The 19,247-nt window shown below is 44.4% G+C and overlaps 1 protein-coding gene across 2 annotated transcripts in view; it reads left to right on the top strand.

Annotated features, from left to right (window-relative positions):
- SMCHD1 (structural maintenance of chromosomes flexible hinge domain containing 1) overlaps positions 1–19,247 on the top strand; it is a 449,735-nt gene that overhangs the window by 225,580 nt on the left and 204,908 nt on the right. For both annotated transcript variants that reach the window (XM_056521656.1, XM_056521657.1), the window contains exon 25: positions 549–776. In XM_056521656.1, coding sequence (XP_056377631.1) covers positions 549–776 — 228 coding nt within the window. The remainder of the gene's footprint in view (positions 1–548; positions 777–19,247) is intronic.

Below are 19,247 nucleotides of genomic sequence, written 5' to 3'. Positions count from 1 at the left end.
TGATTGCCGCAATGTCCCACTCAGCCGGTGATGGGCTGAGCAGCAGTGCGATGTATTGAGCCCACGCCCGGCCTTCTTTCTGTTGCCCGGGCTAGTTAAATTACACTGCTGCCCAGCCTATCACCGGCAGAGGTAGTACATCATTGTGGTGAAAGATTAGCTGAGCGCAGTGTGACCTGTTAGACTTCAAAACTAGGAAGAATATTGGGGCAGGAGGATGGGAGAGCAATATCTGCAGCACTTGGGGGGGGGGGGGGGGGGGGAGAATCAGCAGGAGCAAAGTTAATGTTTACTATTTTAATGCCGGCAGTCCGGGCATACTGGATAAATAAAACATTTGTCAGAGTACCCTCTAAGTACATAGCTCCAGTGTCAAAGCTTATCATGGTTTGTGCCAAGGGGTTGAAGCTTAAATAGCTCAAATCCCTAAATTTGTTGAGATAGGGCATTGACTTGACAGTCATTTTACAGTTTTTTTCCTCTTTAGAAATTTGAAACCATAAACCACTACATTAAATTTGTTAAATACTCTGTATGTTTGGTTATAGAGTTGCAAGGATGTAAAACCTGTGGAAAAATCTATTAAACTTCAGCCAAGCACCAATATTGCTAGACTTCAGATACTTAGAGTGGAGGGAGAAAAGGCTATTCATATTAAACATCAGGAGGAGATCACATGGATGGCAGGCGATACCGTACAAAGTCTAATTTTTCAAATTTTTGATGAGGGGGATAGAGAAATCCTCATAACCCCAGAACTTGCAGAAAAGCTTAAGGTATGTATTTTTATTTATATTTCTGCTAATTAATATGGTTTTTCATGTGAATCTAGATATTACAGTTAAAAAGTTGGCAGTGTTTTCCTTGCAAGATTTCAGAAAAAAAAAATCAGCAGATGAGATTAATTTTGTATATACATGCAAACGTTTTGACATTCACAGAAGAAAAAAAGTGAAAAAAACAACCTCAATAACATTCCCCACCTCCTCAAACAGACAAGGGGTAGACGGAAGAAAAAGCCGGGATCTTATGGCGCGTGCCGCAATGATGCTCGGAGATCCAGTTAAGATAAAGGTTCTTTTTTTATTGCCAAATATTAGACGCGTTTCGAAGTTCCTACCTCTTTCTCAATAAAACATAGGCTATGTTTTATTGAGAAAGAGGTAGGAACCTCGAAACGCGTCTAATATTTGGCAATAAAAAAAGAACCTTTATCTTAACTGGATCTCCGAGCATCATTGCGGCACGCGCCATCAGATCCCGGCTTTTTCTTCCGTCTACCTGATGTCCTAGATCAGCAAGGGAGTCCCCCTTCTTATTCCCGGGAGGCAGCTCCATAAAATCACTGAAAAGTGCTCCATGGTGGTTGTGTCTGGCACACAACCCCGCAAGGTGAGCAGACACCCATAGCGGTGCGCACATCTACACTCACTAACCAATTTCTATGAACATACTACTCTCAGAGGAAGCTACTCTCTCCTTTTTTTCATATCTAGTTTACAAACAGACAAGAGCACAGGCAGCAACGGGCATTTAAAGGGGTACTCCGGTGGAAAACGATTTTTAAATCAACTGGTGCCAGAAAGTTATACAGATTTGTAAATTACGTCTATCAAAACATCTTCATCCTTCCAGTACTTATCAGCTTCTATATGTTCCACAAGAAGATTTTAGAATTTCTTTAACCTGTTGGGGACGAAGTGTGTAGGGATACGCCCTTGCGTCCTGGTACTTAAGGACAAAGGGCGTATCCATACCGGGGACCGGACCGGGGTGACTGCTGATATCTATCAGCAGGCACCCCGTGCAAATGCCCAGGGGGGTCATTAGAACCGTCCCCCCCCCCCCCCCCATGTCGGCGATCGGCGCAAATCGCAAGTGAATTCACACTTGCGATATGCGCCGATTCCAGGTCATTACGGGTCTATGGTGAACTGGAATAGAAGGGGGATCGTGGTTGTCTAAGACAACTACGATTCCCCCTGAAGCGATAAGAGTGAGGTGGCACGGGTGCCACCCCTCCTATCCCTGCTATTGGTGGTCTAGACGCGACCACCAATAGCAGATCGGGGGCGGAGGGGTTTACTTTAGTTTTCCCCGTCCTGCCCACCCACAATAGGCGGGGCAGAACGGGGAAACGAAGGGGACCGAACGCCGAAGGTCCACTTACCCCTCCAGAGGCTGCAGGCGACGGTGATTGGCGTGAGTCGACTGAGACCGGTGCGGGTGGCGTGCGGCAGAAGAAGACGGCTCCTTGGATCCTACGGAAGCCGGTAAGTTGCCTAGCAACATCTGGAGGGCTACAGTCTGAGACTGTAGCCCTCCAGATGTTGCAAAACTACAACTCCCAGCATGCCCAGACAGCTGTTTGCTGTTTGGGCATGCTGGAATATGTAGTTTTGCAACAGCTGGAGGGCTACAGTTTGAGACCACTATGTAGTGGTCTCTAAACTCTCTCCCTCCAGATCTTGCAAAACTACAACTCCTAGCATGCTCAAACAGCTCTTTGCTGTCTGGGCATGCTGGGATTTGTAGTTTTGCAACATCTGGAGGGCAGTGGTCTATAAACTGTAGCCCTCCAGATGTTGCAAAACTGCAAATCCCAGCATGCCTAAACAGCAAAAAGCTGTCTCTCCATGCTGGGAGTTGTAGTTGCGTAACCTCCAGCTTTTGCATAACTACATCTCCCAGCATGCCCTTCGGCGATTAGTACATGCTGGGAGTTGTAGTTTTGCAACAGCTGGAGGCACAATGGTTGGAAAATACTGTTAGGTAACAGAACCTAACTGAAGGTTTTCCAACCAGTGTGCCTCCAGCTGTTGCAAAAATACAACTCCTAGCATGCAATGTACAGGGTACATTCACACGAGCAGGTTTACAGTAAGTTTCCTGCTTCAAGTTTGGTCTGCGGCAAATTTTTCGCCGCAGCTCAAACTTCTAGCGGGAAACTCACCGTAACACGCCAGTGCGAATGTACCCTAAAAACACTACACTACACTAACACATAATAAAGGGTAAAACACTACATATACACCCACTTACACTGTCCCCCCCCACCAATAAAAATGAAAAACGTATTGTACGGCAGTGTTTCCAAAACGGAGCCTCCAGCTGTTGCAAAACAACTCCCAGCATTTCTGGACAGCCACTGACTGTCCAGGCATGCTAGGAGTTAAGCAACAGCTGGAGGCACCCTGTTTGGGAATCACTGGCGTAGAATACCCCTATGTCCACCCCTATGCAATTCCTAATTTAGTCCTCAAATGCGCATGGTGCTCTCTCATTTTGGAGCCCTGTCGTATTTCAAGGAAACAGTTTAGGGCAACATATGGGGGATTTCTGTAATCAGGAGAAATTGCACTACAAATTTTGGGGGTCTTTTTCTCCATTTTCCCCTTATGCAAAGGAAAATTTGGGGGCTACACCAGCCTGTTAGTGTAAAAAAAAATGTTTACACTAACATGCTGGTGTTGCCCCATACTTTTTATTTTCATAAGCAGTAAAAGGAAAAAAAAGCCCCCCAAAATTTGTAACCCAATTTCGGAAATACCCCATATGTGGTCGTAAAATGCTCTGCGGACGCACAACAAGGCTCAGGAGTAAGAGCGCACTTTGTACATTTGAGGCCTAAATTGGTGATTTCCACAGGGGTGGCAGATTTTACAGTGGTTCTGACATAAACGCAAAAGCATAAATACCCACATGTGACCCCATTTTGTAAACTACCCCCCTCACGGAACTTAACAAGGGGTATAGTGAGCCTGAACACCCCACAGGTGTTTGACGAATTTTCATTAAATTTGGATGGGAAAATGAAAAAAAAAAAAAAAAAAAAATTTTTCACTAAAATGCTGGTGTTACCCTAGATTTTTCAATTTCACAAGGGAAAATAGGAAAAAAGCCCCCCGAAATTTGTAACCCCATTTCCTCTGAGTAAGAACATACCCCATATGTGGATGTAAAGTGCTTGGCGGGCGCACTACAATGCTCAGAAGAGAAGGAGCGCCATTGGGATTTTGAAGAGAAAATGTGTCCGGAATTGAAGGCCACATGAGTTTACAAAGCCCCCATAGCGCCAGAACAAGGGACCCCCCCCCCCACATGTGACCCAATTTTGGAAACAACACCCCTCATGTAGTATATTAAGGGGTACAGTGAGCATTTACGCCCCACATGTGTCTGACAGATTTTTGGAACAGTGGTCCGTGAAAATGAAAAATTAAATTTTTCATTTGCACAGTCCACTGTTCCAAAGATCTGTCAAACGCCAGTGGGGTGTAAATACTCACTGCACCCCTTATTAAATTTAGTAGTTTCCACTCAGGCCCTCCCGATTAACTTGCCCCCAGGTACTTTAAAACATCTGAAACAAAATTACCCGTTTGACTGGAGACCTGACCATTTGCAATACCTAGGTATTAAACTCACCTTCCCACACAAATCATTGTATGCTGCTAACTATGAACCACTACTGGTAGAGTTGACCAAAGAGGTAGACAGGATGTCTAATTTTGACATATCGTGGGTGGGGAGGATAGCGTCCTTCAAGATGTTCTTACTGCCCAAGTTCCTATATTTATTCCGTACCCTTCCCATCTCCCTTCCTTCCACCTTTTTTTCTAAAGCTAATTCTCTTTTAACGTCTTTTATATGGGCTGGAGGTCACCCTAGGCTCTCCGCATCTATACTCACGAGAACTAAACCCAACGGAGGCCTAGGCTCACCTAACCTGCATTATTACTACATTGCCACCCTGGTTTCCATGCTAAGGCGTTGGTGGAGCAGCTCTGATGTACCCCCCTGGGTAGAAATTGAAAATTCTTCTGTGACATCCTTACAGGTTAAAGACCTCCTGTTCGTCCCATTTTGGCAGATTCCTACCCCAAATATTGTTAACCCATTGATTCAGGCCTCCTATGAAGCTTGGGTTAGTTATATTACAATCACGAGTTCCTCAGGTCATGCCTTGATGGAGGACATTCCACTGTCTCTCCTGCAGATTTCCATCCCTGGACTCGATGTGAGACGTTGGATTTCTCAGGGCATCACCTCACTGAGAGATATGCACACAGATCATACTCTTCAAACATTCCACCAGCTATCTACCGCCTTTCATTTACCCAACACTGATTTTTACAAATACTTGCAGATACGCCACTTTATTACTAGCTTACAAATAACTACGACTCCTAGGAATTACGGAGCGATCAAACAGTTGATGTCTCCTTCATGCAAGGGACTGAAACTTTGGTACCATGGTCTAATGCACTCACACCAATTTACTAAATCATACCCGATGAAACGGTGGGAAAGAGACATGCGGGAGACTTTCTCCACGGAGGAATGGCAACACGCTCTTAAATCAGCATTTGCCGCCTTTCAGTGCTCCACACACTTAGAGTCGGCAATTAAAACCACTTTAAGGTGGTACTATACACCAGACAGATTGTCTCTGATGTACCCTGGGGTTTCACACCTATGTTGGAGGGGATGTGGGTTGAGAGGCTCCCTCTCACATATTTTATGGGAGTGTCACATTATTGCCCCCTTTTGGTCCTCTTGCAAAGAATTATTGAAAGAGATATTGGGAATCGCCCCCCCGTGGACGCAAGAATCTGTACTTCTCTTTTTACGCTTACAAACACTCCCACGTCCCTTGAGAGACCTCTATTGTATTATCTGCATTCTAGCCAAAATAACTCTAGTTAGCAACTGGAAATCCACAAACGTACCTAACATTGCACAATTAATAGCCAAAATCAACACTACATACTCATATGAAAAGATCATAGCCAGAGGAGCGGGTCGATGTATACCATTTCAGAGGCGTTGGGAATGTTGGGCAGCTTCGGAACACTGCATAGACATATAAACGGAAGTAAATCACATACAGACTGTCACCTCATTCTTCCTTACCACACATTCACCCTTTAGCTAGGAACCTAGCAAACACTTGTAAATACAGGTTATTTGCTGGATGAGGCATCACGATACATGTTACTTACTTAATCCTGAAGAAGACACAAATCTAGTTGGTCAATCCTGCCTTACGGGCGTTGTTAACATGCTAGTCACTATTTGGCACTTGTTTTATTGTTCTTTGTTGTTTGACACTGTTTTGGATTCAAGTATAAGTCACGAGCGCCAATGGCGGTCTACGTGTTAAAATTTTTTGAATATCGCCTCTTTTGAGGCTTATGTAACTGACTGACCATACTGTATTGTTCATTGAAAATTTTCAATAAAAAGTATTTAAATAAAAAAAAAATTTAGTAGTTTCCAAAATGGGGTCACATGTGGGGGGGGGGTACACTTATGGCACCACGGGGGGCTTTGTAAACGCAAATGGCCTCTGACTACCATTCCAAATGAATTCTCTTTCCAAAAGCTCAATGGCGCTCCTCCTCTTCTGAGCATTGTATTTCGCCCGCAGAGCATTTTACGTCCTAACATGGGGTATTTCCATACTCAGAAAAGATGCGGTTACAAATTTTGGCGGGCATTCTCTCCCATAACCCTTGGTAAAATTGGTAAATTTGGGAAAGAAACTGCACTTTAGTGAAAAATTTTATTTTTTTCATTTACACATCCGATTTTTACGAAAAGTCGTCAAACACCTGCGTAGTGTTAAGGCTCACTGAACCCCTTGTTACGTGCCTTGAGGGCTGAAAATTTCGAAAATGGTATGCCATGTGGGGTTTTCTGCTGTTCTGGCACCATAGGGGCTTCCTAAATGTGACATGCCCCCCAAAAACCATTTCAGCTAAATTCACTCTCCAAAATCCCATTGTTGCTCCTTCCCTTCTGAGCTCTCTACTGCGCCCGCCGAACACTTGACATACACATATGAGGTATTTCTCAAGAGAAATTGGGTTACACATTTTTGGGGGCTTTTTCTCCTATTACCATTTGTAAAAATTCAAAAACTGTGTCTACAAGAACATGCGAGTGTAAAAAATGAAGATTTTGAATTTTCTCCTTCACTTTGCTGCTATTCCTTTGAAACACCTAAAGGGTTAACACTCTTACTGAATGTCATTTTGGATAGTTTGATGGGTGCAGTTTTTCTAATTGGGTCATTTGTGGGGTATTTCTAATAGGAAGGCCCTTCAAATCCACTTCAAACCTGAACTGGTCCCTGAAAAATTCAGATTTTGAAAATTTTGTGAAAAATTGGAAAATTGCTGCTGAACTTTGAAGCCCTCTGATGTCTTCCAAAAGTAAAAACGTCAACTTTATGATGCAAATATAAAGTAGACATATTGGATTTGTGAATCAATATATAATTTATTTGGAATGTTTATTTTCCTTACAAGCAGAGAGCTTCAAAGTTAGAAAAATGCAACATTTTCAAAATTTTCATAAAATTTTTGAATTTTTCACCAAGAAATGATGCAAGTATCGACAAAAATTTACCACTACCATAAAGTAGAATATGTCACGAAAAACAATCTCTGAATCAAATTTATAAGTAAAAGCATCCCAGAGTTATTAATGCTTAAAGTGACAGTGGTCAGATTTGCAAAAAATGCTCCCGTCCTTAGGGTCATAATGAGCTCCGTCCCCAAGAGGTTAAAGGAGTACTCTAGTCCAGAGTATTCCTGCTCCGTCCTGCCCGGGCTGCAAAATAAATGAAAATGAACCATCACTCACCTCCCTGGGTTCCCGTGGAGCGCCACTACAGCTGATCGGTCCTCCGGTCCATCTCCTTTATACTTCCTGGTGTAACGAAGCGTCACATGGCGCTCAGCCTATCGCCGGCCGAGGCAGAACACCGCGGTGGCCGGCGATAGGCTGAGCGCCATGTGACGCTTCGTTACACCCGGAAGTATGAAGAGGATGGACCGGAGGCCCGAACAGCTGTAGTGGCGCTCCGCGGGAGCCCAGGGAGGTGAGTGATGGTTCATTTTCATTTATTTTGCAGCCCGGGCAGAACGGAGCAGGAATACTCTGGACTAGAGTACTCCTTTAATGTCTGACCACAGTGCTCTCTGCTGACACATCAGTCCATGTCAGGAACTGTCCAGAGCAGGAGCAAATCCCTATAGCAAACCTATGCTGCTCTGGGCAGTTGATGAAACAAACAGAGGTTTCAGCAGAGAGCACTGTGGCCAGACAGAAAAGAAATTCAAAAAGAAACAAACTGCATCTGGAGCATACAGCAGCTGATAAATACTGGATTAAGGATTAAGATTTTTAAAAAGAAGTAATTTACAAATAGGTTTTACTTTTTGGCATGAGTTGATTAAAAAAAAATGTTTTCCTTCACAGTACCCCTTTAACTCAGAGATTTTGGCAAGGTCAAAAACAAAGTACAGAGGGCTGCTCACCACCCACCCAAAATGGGAGAATCAAGGAAAGGGCTTTGACATACCAGATTGGCACTAATGAGGCTGGAGGCATCCAACTATGGGTTCCACAATTTTTTGTATTTAGAAAAAGAATTACACTTTTAATAGCCCTTTTGCAATCGAAATTTACCTTATTTATAAATTCCCACTTGGTAGGAGGTGCAGGTTGTCTCTAGTGAGAGGCAATGATTTTTCGAGCCAATTAAAACCTTTTCCACACTGCAGCTTTCCTGTGTTCATCAGGTGTTGGTCCACTAGCCCTAATATGCAGACGTTTGGGTCACATGTAAGATGGGGAATAAAATAAAGCTAATAATAAACATTACCTATACATGTGTAGACATGAACAGTTTGACATGATATGTCGAAGATCAGCATTTAAATTTATTACTCTTCGGGCAGCTAGAGTTGAAGTTCTGTATTATGTAAAATAATAGGGGAGTGTCATGTAAGAGACCCGGGCAGCAGGGAGAAGGCGGTGCCCAGGCTCCTTACATGACATTGCGCTCACCCTATCACGGCCGAGGTGGGACATCGCTGCGTCCGGCGTTACGCTGACCGCAATGTAAATTTTTGTTGATACTTGCATCATTTCATAGTGAAAAATTCCAAAATTTGCAGAAAAATTGAAAATTTTGCATTTTTCTAACTTTGAAGCTTGTAAGGAAAATGAATATTCCAAATTATATCTTGATTCACTTATACAATATGTCTACTTTATATTTGCATCATAAAGTTGACATGTTTTTACTTTTGCAAGACATCAGAGGGCTTCAAAATATAGCAGCAATTTTCCAATTTTTCACAAAATTTTCAAAAGCGGAATTTTTCAGGGACCGGTTCAGTTTTGAAGTGGATTTGAAGGGCCTTCATATTAGAAATACCCCACAAATTACCCCATTATAAAAATTGCACGCCTCAAAGTATCCAAAATGACATTCAGTAAGTGTGTTAACCCTTTAGGTGTTTCACAGGAATAGCAGGAATCTTCATTTTTTACACTCTCATGTTCTTGTAGACCCAGTTTTTTACAAGTGGTAAAAGGAGAGAAATCTTCCTAAAATTTGTAACCCAATTTCTCTTGAGTAAGGAAAAACCTCGTGTATGTCAAGTGTTCGATGGGCGCAGTAGAGTGCTCAGAAGGGAAGGAGCGACAATGGTATTTTGGAGTTAGTTTTTCTGAAATGGTTTTTGGGGGGCATGTCCAATTTAGGAAGGCCCTATGGTGCGTGGACAGCAAAAAAAAAAACACATGGCATACTATTTTGGAAACTACACCCCTCAAGGAACGTAACAAGGGGTCTGCTGAGCCTTAACATCCCACAGATGTTTCACGACTTTTCGTTAAAGTTGGATGTGTAAATTAATTTTTTTTTTTTTTTTTCACTAAAATGCTGGTTTTCCACAAAATTTTAAATTTTTACAAGGGGTAATAGGAAAAAATGCCCCCCAAAATTTGTAACCCCATCTCTTCTGAGTATGGAAATACCCCATGTGTGGGCGTCAAGTGCACTGCGGGAGCACTACAATGCTCAGAGGAGAAGGCGTCAGATTTGGATTTTGGAAAGCAAATTTAGCTGAAATGGTTTTTGGGGGGGCATGTCCCATTTAGGAAGCCCCTATGGTGCCAGGACAGCAAAAAAAAAAACACATGGCATACTATTTTGGAAACTACACCCCTCAAGGAACGTAACAAGGGGTACAATGAGCCTTAACACCCCACAGGTGTTTGACGACTTTTCGTTAAAGTTGGATGTGTAAACTACACCCCTCAAGGAATGTAACAAGGGGTCAGCTGAGCCTTAACAACCTACAGGTGTTTGACGACTTTGGATATGTAAATGCATTTTTTTTACTAAAATGCTTTTTATTCCCAAAATTTTACATTTTTACAAGGTTTGATGATAGAAAATGCCCCCCAAAATTTGTAACCCCATCTCTTCTGAGTATGGAAGTACCCCATGTGTGGACATCAAGTGCACTTTGGGCGCACTACAATGCTCAGAAGAGGAGTCACATTTGCCAATTTTGGGGGGGGGGGGGGCGCATGTCGCATTTAGGAAGCCACTATGGTGCCAGGACAGCAGCAAAAAAAAAAAAAAAACACATGACATACTTTTTGGGAAACTACACCCCTCAAGGAACATAACAAAGGGTACAGTGAGTCTTAACACCCTACAGGTGTTTGATAAATATTCATGAAGTGGGATTTGAAAATAGATTTTTTTACACAAAAATACTGGGGTTACCCCAAATTTTTCATTTTCACAAGTGGTAAAAGGAGAAAATGTCAATGTAAATATGTAAATACATTTCTTTGGGGTAAGGACATACCTCATGTCTGGGCGTAAACAGCTTGCACACCTGTCTTAGAGGTGCCGGAGATCAGTCAGGGTCCTTGAGCTTTGGCTTTCTCCTGTGGAGCCAGAACAGGGGGCATTAGGGGCATTACATGGGGTAAATAACTGGGGTACACAAAAAACTAAAATGGGGTACAGTGGGACATAAAATTATAAAACAGATTATGTTCCCAGAATGATGACCCAGAGCATAGCCAAAACTAAAAAATATGCCCACCCCAAACCCTATGCTCTGAATCATTATTCTGGGAGTGATGTGTGTGGCCGTCCCTAACCTTTTGCCTCAAATGTGCACCCCGCTCAGGTGGAGAGAGAGCATGTAGTGTTGTGTGCTTGGTGTAACTATTTTATAACTTTGTGTGATTAGAAATCACACACCGTTATATGGGGAAAAAAAGCGCTGCGGACAAAAAAAAATGGGGGGGCCAAATGCAGCGCCCTAAACCCCTAATTGGGCTCGGGTCACACTGAAAAACTGCAGAGGACCTTTGGGGACCTATTAGGGGGGAAAACCATTTTTTATTTTTTTTTATTTTATTAATTTTTAACACCTACCTGTCCCTGGGGTTAATCTATCCCTGCTCTAAGGGGGATCTTCGGTCCTGAGGGGGCTCCGATCTTGCAGAAGGGGGGTCCCTGGCTTCCTCCAGCAGCTCTGACCGCTGACTGAACCCAACCAGCCACGGGAGCTGCAGGAGGATGCCGTTAACCCCTCCCCTGCTGGCTGCTATTGACCGGACGATCTGGCCAATAGCAGCGATCCTGGGGGGGTGACTAAATCGCCACCTCCCCATAGATGCAGTGGGTGATAGGGGGTGTATCCTACACCCCCGATCGCCATATATCTCCGGGTCAGCGGGTCACATGCGGGACCCACATCACCGGAATAGCCGAAAATCACAAGTGTGAATTCACTTGCGGTTTTCTGCGATTGCCTACATGGGGGGGAGTCTGATGACCCCTCTGGGCATTTGCGCGGGGTGCCTGCTGATCGATATCAGCAGTCACCCCGGTCCCCGCCCGGCGAGGACCGAAATTCCCACAGGTGTACAGGTACACCCTTGGTCCTTAAGTACCAGGGAGCAAAGGCGTACCTGTACGCCCTTGGTCCTTAACATGTTAAGGACCAGAGCATTTTTTGCACATATGACCACTGTCACTTTAAGCATTGGGGGGGCATGTTGCATTTAGGAAGCCCCTATGGTGCTATGACAGCAAAAAAAAAAAAAAAAACACATGGCTACTATTTTGGAACTACACCCCTCATAGCATGTAGCAAAGGGGTACAGTGAGCCTTAACACCCCACAGGTGTTTGACAACTTTTCGTTAGTCGGATGTGTAAATGACATTTTTTTTCTGCTCACTAAAATTACGTTCCCCCCCCCCCCCCCAAATTTACCTTTTTTACAAGAGATAAAAGAAAATGCCCCCTAAATTTGTAACCCCATTTTTTTTTGAGTATGGAAATACCCCATGTGTGGGCGTAAAGTGCTCTGCGGGTGCACTACAATGCTTAGATGAGAAGGAGCCACATTTTGGCGTTTTGAAAGCTTATTTTGCTGAAAATGTTTTCGGGGGGCATGTCGCATTTAGGAAGCCCCTGTGGTGCCAGAACAGTTTAAAAAAAAAAAAAAAAAAAAAAAAAAACACATGGCACACTATTTGGGAAACGACACCCCTCAAGGAACATGACAAGGGGTACCGTGAGCCTTTACACCCCACAGGTGTTTGACAAATTTCTGCAAAAATTGGACGTGAAAATGAAAAATTAGATTTTTTTTTTTTTTGTAGTTTCCGAAATAGGGTCACATAGGGGGGTTGGGGGGGGGGGGGTGTGAGTCCACTTTTCTGACACCATGGGGGCTTTGTAAACGCACATGGCCTTAAAGGGGTACTCCCGTGGAATTTTTTTTTTTTTTTAAATCAACTTGTGCCAGAAAGTTAGAGATTTGTAAATCACTTCTATTAAAAACAAATCTTAATCCTTCCAGTACTTTTTAGGGGCTGGATATTAAAGAGAAATCCAAAAAAGAAATGCATTTCCTCTGATGTCATGACCACAGTGCTCTCTGCTGACCTCTGCTGTCCATTTTAGGAACTGTCCAGAGAAGGAGAAAATCCCCATAGCAAACATATGCTGCTCTGGACAGTTCCTAAAATGGACAACAGAGGTCAGCAGAGAGCACTGTGGTCATGACATCAGAGGAAATGCATTTATTTTAAGGTTTTCTCTTTAGTATACAGCCCCTAAAAAGTACTGGAAGGATTAAGATTTTTTAATAGAAGTGATTTACAAATCTGTTTAACTTTCTGGCACCAGATTAAAAAATAAATAAAGTTTTCCACTGGAGTACCCCTTTAACTTTCAGACACATTCTCTCTTGAAAAGTCCAATGGCTCTCCTTCTCTTCTGAGCATTGTAATGCGCCCGCAGAGCACTTTACGTCCACACATGGCGTATTTATATACTAAGAAGAAATGGTGGTACAAATTTTGGGGGGCTTTTTTCCTATTAACCCTTGGGATTACGCCAAAAAAAAATTTCATTTTCACGTCCAACTTTAACGAATACTCTTCAAACACCTGTTGGGTGTTAAGGCTCACTATACCCCCTTGTTACGTTCAGTGAGGGGTGTAGTTTCCAAAATGGGGTCACATATGGGTTTTTGCGCTTGTCAGAACCGCTGTAACTATCAGCCACCCCTGTGCAAATCACCTCAAATGTACATGGCGTTCTCACTCCTGAGCCTTGTGTGCTCGCAGAGCATTTTACGTCCACATATGGGGTATTTCCGTACTCAGGAGAAATTGCATTACAAATTTTGGGTGTCTCTTTTTTTCCTTTTATCTCTTGTGAAAATGAAAAGTATGGGGCAACACCAGCATGTTAGTGTAAAAAATAAAAATGTATTTACAATAACATGCTGGAGTAGACCCCAACCTTTTCATTAGGGGTGAAAGGAGAAAGAAAGGAGAAAAAGGCCACCAAAATGTGTTAGGCAATTTCTCCAGAGTACGGAAATACCCCATATGTGACCCTAAACTGTTGTCTTGAAATACGACAGGGCTCCGAAGTGAGAGTGTACCATGCGTATTTGAGGCCTATATTAGGGATTTGCATAGGGACGGACCCGGATGCAAGAATTACTCTTGCTTCCGATTCCAAAAACGTGTTTCCCAAACAGGGTGCCTCCAGCTGTTGCAAAACTCCCAGCATGCCTGGACAGTCAATGGCTGTCTGGAAATAATGGGAGTTGTTGTTTTAAAACAGCTGGAGGCTCCGTTTAGGAAACAGTGCCGTACCAGACATTTTTCATTTTTATTGGGGGGGGGGGGGAAGATATGTAGTGTGTTTTTATTTTGTGTAAGTGAAGTGTTTTTAGGGTACATTCACATGGGCGGGGGTTTACAGAGAGTTTCCCGCTGGGAGTTTGAGCTGCAGCGGAAAATTTGCTGCATCTCAAACTTGCAGCAAGAGACTCACTGAAACCCCTGCCTGTGTGAATGTTGCAAAACTACAACTCCCAGCATGCCCTTTGGCTGTCCGTGCATGCTGGGGGTTGTAGTTATTCAACAGCTGGAGGCACACTGGTTGTGAAACACAGTCAAGTAACAAACTCTACGTCTTTTGCAACCAGTGTGCCTTAAGCTGTTGCATACTACTAACACTCTCAGCATGCCCTTTGGCTGCCCATTCATACTGGGGGTTGTAATTTTGCAACAGCTGGAGGCATACTACTGCAACTCCCAACATGCCCTCTGATAGTTTGTGCATGCTGGGGGTTGTAGTTTTGCATTTTCTGGAGGCACACTTTTTCATTGAAAAAATGTGACTCCAGCTGTTGCATAACTACAACCCCGAGCATGCATATACTACCAAAGGGCATGCTGGGGGTTGCAGTAGTGTGCCTCCAGCTGTTGCATAACTACAAGTCCCAGCATGCCCTTTTGTCCATGCTGGGAATTGTTGCTAAGCAACAGCAGGAGGCCAGCCTTACCTCCTGCTGATGCTGCTCTGCTGGATCCTGATTGCCACCACCGCCGCTGTTTCCACTCTGGGGGGCCCCCATTCCAGGTACATACTCCCGGCACCGGCTCTCGCCCTCTGGAGTAGGGGCGGAGCGAGTGCCGTTAGGGACACCCCCACAGCAGGAGTCCTGATGGTGAAGTGGCACCATTGCCACCTCAGCCCTGCTGCTAAAGTGTGATAGGTGCCTTGTCGGACGGCACCTATCACCATTAATTTTTTAGGGTCACTGGGGACCCGATTGACCCGGAATCCCAGCAAATCGCCCATCTGAATTGATCGGCGATTTGCAGCAATCGCCGACATTTGGAGGTTTCAGGACCCCCCAGGGGTTTGCACAGGGTGCCTTCTGAATGATTTCAGCAGGCATCCCAGTCCAGTCCCCGCCCGGCGAGCAGCAGGGACCAGAATTCCCATGGGCGCACAGGTACGCCCTTGGTCCTTAAGCTCCAGGACGTCGGGCGTACCCGTACGCCCTTGGTCCATAAGGGACTAAATTCTATGTACGCCCATTATTGTGTTATTACTACTACACTCAGCATGAAACAGTGTTTTCAATGTTGGGAGCAGTAGTACCTGCACTAAGGACAGATCGCCCCGAGTCTCACTCTTGAGACCCATTGCAATCGGCAATTATATTCCTGAGATGCGGGTGGCACGCTGCACTTCTCCACATCTCTGCTCTGTACTCTGGCCGGCCTGTAATGTAAATAGAACTTCACATCACTAATTCATATTTGCCATTCAGAGCGGTTATAGGCTGGCACTGTCTTGCCAATCACCACTCTGAGCGGCAAATATGAATCAGGGATGTGACGTTCTATTCACATTACTGACCAGCTGGAGTAAAGAGCAGGGATGCGGGGCGGTGCAGTGCCACCTGCATCTCAGGAATTTAAGTGCTGATTGCAACTGGTCTCAAGAGTGAGACCTGGGGCAAATTGTCCCTTACTGCAGGTACTACTGCTCCCAACATAGAGCACACTCTGTTCCATGCTGGGAGTAGTAGTAGGAATAAAATAATGTGCAGACATATAGTTTAAAAAAAATTACGCTGTACTCTGATTTTGCATTCAATTAATAAAAGGGTTTAAATACATTATTAATAAAGTAAAATAAAAAGTAGAAGACTAAATTTTAATTTAAAAAGTCATGGATCCCTTTTTCTATTGTCGGGTGTATTTTTATGTCCCTGCCTGCTCACATAAGTGGTTCCCTGCTCGAAATTTTTAAAAAAAAGTGTTCTAATAAAGATAAAACTTGTAGCTCCCTACATTTTTCCCATCCCTACTGTATATCTTTTTTTTCTTTTTTTTTTTAAATGGTAAGATCGCTAAAATAAAGAGAATAAAAACCGCCCGCAAAAACGCCAATGTTAAAACCCTCATGACCTTTTTTTTGTGGCGTTTTTACACTCCCATAGACTTTTATGTGGAAGAAAGATCTTCCAGAAAAAAAACGCCTGAGTCTTAAAGGGGTTATCTAGCATAAGGTGATTTTACTACGTACCTGGCAGACAGTAATGGACGTGCTTATGCTGTGAGATTACCATAACACTGTGGCTAGCTTTCTGTGTACTTGTACTTCCTGTTTTCAGTTTTCTTGTTTGCCTACAAATCCCATGATACCATTTTCCTCCTTCCCACACATCTGCTACCCCACCCATTGAAACTAAATGAGCTGCAGACCTGTGGTCTTCAATCAGGATGCCTACAGCTGTTGCATTAGTTGCAGATTGATCCCTCCACCCATTGAAGCAGACAGGCTCCCTGTCATCAGCTGACTAGTGAGTCAGGTCTCGACTGCATTGCAAGCTGGGAAAAATTCCGAGACAGCAGTCATTTTGTATGCTGTTAAAAAAAATTTGGGGGTGAAAATCACATGAGAATTGTGAGAAAACCGTCACACACAGGTAAAGACACTATATTATGAACTACACTAACTTTACAGCCCCAAATAAAAAAAATTCCCGGAATTCCCGGAATACCACTGAGCACAAAATAGCAGAAAAACACCAAAAGGATTAAGACAATGCCAAACTGAAATCCGCCAAGTGGACATGGCATTTTGCAGTTCCCAATCAACTTACAGCTAACATCTGGCCGCTGCAGGTTTTTTTTTCTTGTTTTTTTTTAAAGTGCGGCAGAATGGGATTTTTTGTTGTTGTATCTCTATGGAAGAGGCGGGGATGCAGCCTTCCCACCTCTCCCATAGAGCTGTATGGAGGGGGCGGGTGCGTCAAGCTCAGTGAAGTCGATGCTATGCGCATTAGCCGGCGCACAGCGCGGCAATGCCGGGGCCCCGTTTGGGAGATCGCCCCAACGGTCGGCCCCCGCGATCAAACACTTATCCCCTATACTGTGGATAGGGGTTAAGTGTATTTCGCTGCAGTTGTCCTTTAATAGCAATGAAGTCAGTGTGGAATTCTATCAAAAGAATGTACATGTTCATACTTTTGGAGGAGTCCGAAATTAGAATTTTCGCAGCAGAACTTTTCACCATGGAAATTCTGCAGTGTGCACGGTGCAGCAAAATCCCATTGAAGACAATGGGAGCCTTCTGCACCCAACATTCTATGCTCAAGAATTCTGTAGTGTGTATGTAGCCTTAACCTGTTGGGGACCGGGCGGGGACCAGACCGGGATGACTGCTGATATCGGGGGGGGGGGGGGGGTTTATCTTTAGTTTTCCCCGTCCTGCCCACCCACACTATAGGCGAGGCAGGACGGGGAAACGACAGAGGACCGACGGCAGAACATCCACTTACCCATCCGGAGCCAGCGGGCGACGGTGATCGGCGGGCGGCGATGTCGCGCGGAAGAAGAGAACGGCTCCCTGGATCCTACGGAAGCCGGGAAGTTGCCTAGCAACATCTGGAGGGCTACAGTCTGAGACCACTATACAGTGGTCTCTAACCTGTAGCCCTCCAGATGTTGCAAAACTAAAACTCCCAGCATGCCCAGACAGATGTTTGGGCATGCTGGAATATGTAGTTTTACAACAGCTGGAGGGCTACAGTTTGAGACCACTATACACTATCCCTTCAGATCTTGCAAAACTACAACTCCTAGCATGCCCAAACAGCTGTTTGCTGTCTGGGCTTGCTGGGATTTGTAGTTAAGCAACATCTGGAGGGTCACAGTTTGGAGATCCCTGTGCTGTGGTCTGTAAACTGCAGCCCTCCAGATGTTGCAAAACTGCAAATCCCAGCATGCCCAAACAGCTGTCTCGGCATGCTGGGAGTTGTAGTTGCGTACCTTCAGCTGTTGCATAACTACATCTCCCAGCATGCCCTTCGGCGATCAGTGTATGCTGGGAGTTGAAGTTTTGCAACAGCTGGAGACACACTGGTTGGAAAATACGGAGTTAGGTAACAGAACCTAACTGAAGGTTTTCCAACCAGTGTGCCTCCAGCTGTTGCAAAAGTAAAACTCCCAGCATGCACGGTCTGTCAGTACATGCTGGGAGTTGTAGTTTTGAAACAGCTGGAGGTTTGCGCCCCCCCCCCCCCATGTCAATGTATAGGGTACATTCACACAAGCAGGTTTAAAGTACATTTCCTGCTTCAAGTTTGGCTGCAGCTAATTTTTTGCCGCAGCGCAAACTCCTAGCGGGAAGCTCACCATAACACGCCAGTACGAATGTACCCTAAAAACACTACACTAACACATAATGAAGGGTAAAATACTACATATACACCCCCTTACATTGTCCCCCCCCCCCCCCTCCCAATAAAAATGAAAAACATATTGTACGGCAGCGTTTCCAAAACGGAGCCTCCAGCTGTTGCAAAACAACAACTCCCAGCATTTCTGGACAGCCACGGACTGTCCAGGCATGCTGGGAGTTTAGCAACAGCTGGAGGCACCCTGTTTGGGAATCACTGGCGTAGAATACCCCTATGTCCACCCCTATGCAATCCCTAATTTAGTCCTCAAATGCGCATGGTGCTTTCTCATTTCGGAGCCCTGTGGTATTTCAAGGAAACAGTTTAGGGCCACATATGTGGGGCGTAAAATGCTCTGCGGGCGCACAACAAGGCTCAGGATTGAGAGCGCACCTTGTACATTTGAGGCCTAAATTGGTGATTTGCACAGGGGTTGCTGATTTTACAGCGGTTCTGAAATAAATGCAAAAACATAAATACCCACATGTGACGGAACGTGACAAGGGGTATAGTGAGCCTTAACACCCACAGGTGTTTGACGAATTTTCATAAAATTTGGATGGGAAAACTAAGAAAAACATTTTTTTCACTAAAATGCTGGTGTTACCCTAAATTTTTCATTTTCACAAGGGACAATAGGAAAAAAGCCCCCCAAAATTTGTAAGCCCATTTCTTCGGAGTAAGAAAATACCCCATATGTGGATGTAAAGTGCTCTGCAGGTGAACTACAATGCTCAGAAGAGAAAATTTGTCCTGAATTGAAGGCCACGTGTGTTTACAAAGCCCCCATAGTGCCAGAACAATGGACCCCCCACATGTGACCCCATTTTGGAAACTACAC

The sequence above is a fragment of the Hyla sarda genome, chromosome 5 (assembly GCF_029499605.1).
Source record: "Hyla sarda isolate aHylSar1 chromosome 5, aHylSar1.hap1, whole genome shotgun sequence".
NCBI classification, from domain to species: Eukaryota; Metazoa; Chordata; class Amphibia; order Anura; family Hylidae; genus Hyla; species Hyla sarda.
This window is presented reverse-complemented; position numbering and strand designations above follow the sequence as displayed.